Source organism: Dendrobium catenatum, unplaced genomic scaffold, assembly GCF_001605985.2.
Source record: "Dendrobium catenatum unplaced genomic scaffold, ASM160598v2 fragScaff_scaffold_716, whole genome shotgun sequence".
NCBI classification, from domain to species: Eukaryota; Viridiplantae; Streptophyta; class Magnoliopsida; order Asparagales; family Orchidaceae; genus Dendrobium; species Dendrobium catenatum.
In genome coordinates, this window is record NW_021319178.1 from 22,663,621 (window position 1) to 22,667,703 (window position 4,083).

Consider the following 4,083-nt stretch of genomic DNA (forward strand, 5'->3'; position numbering starts at 1 on the left):
ATTAAAAAAAAATAAAATAAGCCAACACCCAAAAATAACTTAGATTAATATGGGTCAACTTCAAGTTATAAAAGAGGGATTTGTTCAAGAAGGGCTACAATAATAAATAATAATAATAATAAAGAAAATATTAAAAAAAAATTAAAAAAAAATAAACGAAAAGGCACTTACAAGCTAATAATCGCTCTAGTAGATTGTGATCAATGTTCGTCTCTAACTTCATAATGAGGTCTTTCATCTTGAATAAGTGGGCATACTCGTCTTTACCCAAAGGGAAATCTAGGACCTCCCTTTTTTCTTTTTTGTCATTTAAGTCAATTAAGACAAACACGCATTACACAAGCAAGACTTGAACCTAATACCTCTTAATTGATAGTCTAAACTCTCAACTAATAGACAAAGAAAAGTTAAGTGAACCTCTCTTCTCGCTTGATAGAATACCAAACTTTAATGATAGAATATATTGTTTTTTAATTGAATTTATTTAACATTTTTAATAATTAGAGAAGAAAAGTACATGATATGCATAAATTATATAAGGTATTAAATAATTTTTATGACTATTATTCAACTTTTTTTAAGATAATTTTTCAATAACATGATTCAACTTTTTTTAATGATAATTTTCTCGTGCAGAAAAATATTTATTGGAGGGATCTCCATTTTTAATAGAATTCTCTAATTATTTGAGTATCTTTTCTTTTTTTTTTTAAATAAATATAATTTTTCTTTAAGGAATAAAAATTAAATATTTTAGAATGCACCATCTTGCAATATAAGAGATTCTTCTCTTGTTACGAAAGATTTAATACCTTTTTTTTCTTTTCCTTAAGAAATAAAATCATAAATCTGATTCATTGAAGTCATTTAGGGCTTTTTTTTTTAAGTTGGCCCCTTTAAATTTTAGCTATTTTCAATATCCAATTTTAATATAAACTATTAATGTTATTCAGTTGAAAAACAAATCACTACTGATATTCAAACACTAATTTGGGCTAATTGATTTTTAAAAAAAACCAATAATTAAAGATAATAATCTTAATTCTTAATAACACACAAAAAATATTAGTCATATTATTAGAATTTAAAAATAATTGCAATTACAAATTCAGTTTTAAAAAACGAAGTATATGAAGCAAGAATTTATTATTAAAATAAAAAAAAAAGACCTTTCTTTATTAGATTTAAACGAGAATTTGACTTTTAATAGAACACAATGGAGAAAAAGGATTCATGTAGCCGACCCCACGTAGTGGGATAAAGGCTTGATGATGTTGTTGTTGTTGTTGTTGTATTAAAATATTACAAAAAAAAAAAAACTTGTATCATAAGAAAATAATAAAAGAATTAACCTATGATCCTTTCAAATGAATTTTACCAATGAAGAGTTATTTATATTATTTTAGTTAACAAAAAATGCTCATTTCCCTTTTCCAAGTAGCCCACCAATTTCAGCATTCGTATTTGAGAATCAAGGATGGCAAATGGCTTAACAAAAGGATATCCTAAAATTTTAAATTAATTATGGATTCAAAATATTATACCATATTATATTTTATTGATATAATTTTTAAATTTTTAAAAATGTTATTTTTTACATTATTGAGGTTTTTTTATTCCAAAAAAATGTTATCACCCAATCATAAGTTATTTTACTAAATACCTATCTATCATGATATCTTGATGTTTTTAGCAAAAGATAGATTTTTATTTTTGCCTAACATGCACATGTTACCTCTTAATACAACTTAAACATTAAATAAATTAATTAAATTATTACAAATATAAAATTAAATTAATGAATAATAAAAATAATTATTAAAAATATAATTAAATTATTACTATTTTTTCTGTAATGATTATAGTTGTGAATGTTTAATAATTAGAATAAATTTATCTAATAATTAAATTAAATTATTTAACATTTTAATTATTTGATTTATAATATGTGACACATCAAATTAAAAATACATGGTAAAAAATAACTCCATTTTCATGCAAAATGCCTCAAAATATCCTATACCAAATTGTGAAGCGCTACATAAATAGCCACAGGAACTTCCCAAAACTCCCAGCCTCAAGCTTATTATGGAAATAGAAGGTCAGCCAATTAAAGAAATGGCTACCCGATAAGAGTGGGTAGCCTCCGACAGAAACCTTAAAACAATGGAGAAGAAAAATTACCTTGCCAATTTCAGCTTCCCCTTCCTCCTCACTTTCTGTACACGGGAAAATAGCGAATGCAGATCAGAATGAGGAAGACAGAGCAAAAAATCACATATTTTATAGAATAAAAAGCGAAGAAACTGCAGAGAAAAAGCGTTTGATAGACCGAAAAGCATAGAGGAGATTGAGAAGGTGAACAATGGAAAAAGATGGTAGATTTCCATTGGTGGCTGTAGCCATTAGCAAGGATAAAAGCAGCCAGAATGCATTGAAATGGACTATCGACAATCTTATTACTAAGGGGCAAACTCTAACGTTAGTACATGTTAACACCCATGAATCAGGTAAGTAATCATATCTCTTTCGTATTTCTGCATTGAGAAGAAGTTTATTTGTCATTTCTGTTTTTACGAGAACAAAAATTGCTTTCATTTATTCAAAGTCAAAAACAGAGCAGAGTTTTCTGCACACACAACATCAAATTATTTTCTGATACGACTTGTGGAAAAAAAAAAAGTTAGAAGCTTCTGATATAAATTTGATCAAAAATATGAAACATTACAATGAATTTGTGTCATTTCGTGTGCAATATAGTTTTCTTGTGCTTATTATAGGAGAATTATCGTTAAGAAAGGCAGAGATAGATCCAAAAAGATTTGATTATATTTAAATAAAAATTTGATTCTTAACAAGACACAATGAAAAAAAATGATTCAAGTAGCCGACCCCATGTAGAGGGATGAAGGCTTGATGTTGTTATTTTTGTTGTATTATACGAATTGTCGAATATCTTTGATCAATTGTATTTTTTTAATCACCATTTTATGCTATACATAAATGAGCGACTAAATTTTTTCCCATTATTTGTTATATATTAGGACAATCATGATCTATATTGGTGTCATTATTTGACACGACCCGAAAATTTGACCCGAACCTGACCAAAAAATTTCACTTTCGAGTCAACCCGAACTTGAACCGACCCGGCTCAGGTTAGGGATTTCGACCCATTTGTAAAATCGGGTCGGTTTTGGGTTGACCCGAAAATCTGAAATCAACCCGATTTGACCCGTTTTTAATTGATTTAGGAGGGTTTTAAAATATTGTTATGAAATAAGTAAATGTTATTTTAAAAAATAATAATAAACCATCTTGCCCAAACTGAATTAAGCTTAGTTTATTTTAAATTGATTGAAGTAAATCTTACCTTAATTCGATTTAGGTTTAAATAAATCGAATTAAATAAAAAAATTTAGTAAAACATACCCAAAATAGATCCAGTTCGGGTTCGAAAACCCGACCCGTTTGCTAAAAAAAGGGTCAAGTTCAGGTTGGGTTGAACAGTGCTTGACCCGATTTTGACAGCCTTAATGATGTACAAGAAGATAACAATGAAAATTTTATTACTTGATTGATGTAAATAACTAAGGTTGTGAAAATCGAACCATACAACGAATCGAAAGGAAGATATTCACTGTTCAACCGGTTCGACCTGTTTTCAAACCAGATGACTAATAAATTATAATATTATTAAAAATAAAATAAAATTCACATACTAATATGACAATCTAAACTTAAAAATTTTATAATTCTAAGAATTTAGAGAATTTGGACACTACAAATAAAATAAATTTTATACATAATAATATATTCCATAATTTTAAAGTAAAATATTAAAAATTATTAATTTATATTATATGTTTAAATATAATTTATACCTATAAATTATATATTAAATTTTTATTATAAATTTTCATTTATAAATTATTAAGATGAGATCATTTATAGTTAATGAATAAATAAATAAATAATTTTATAGTATATAAATAATAAATAACAACAACAACAACAACAACATCAAGCTTTTATCCCACTAGGTGGGGTCAGCTACATGAATCCTTTTTTGCCATTGTGTCC

At 26.5% G+C, this 4,083-nt stretch overlaps 1 protein-coding gene across 1 annotated transcript in view; it reads left to right on the forward strand.

The window, feature by feature from the left end:
• The first annotated feature begins 2,365 nt into the window (after window positions 1-2,365).
• The window catches only part of LOC110097234 (U-box domain-containing protein 35-like), a 7,973-nt gene continuing 6,255 nt past the window's right edge, over window positions 2,366-4,083 (forward strand). Inside the window, exon 1 of the mRNA XM_028695979.1 lies at window positions 2,366-2,510. Within this exon, the coding sequence (XP_028551812.1) occupies window positions 2,366-2,510 (145 nt within the window). The remainder of the gene's footprint in view (window positions 2,511-4,083) is intronic.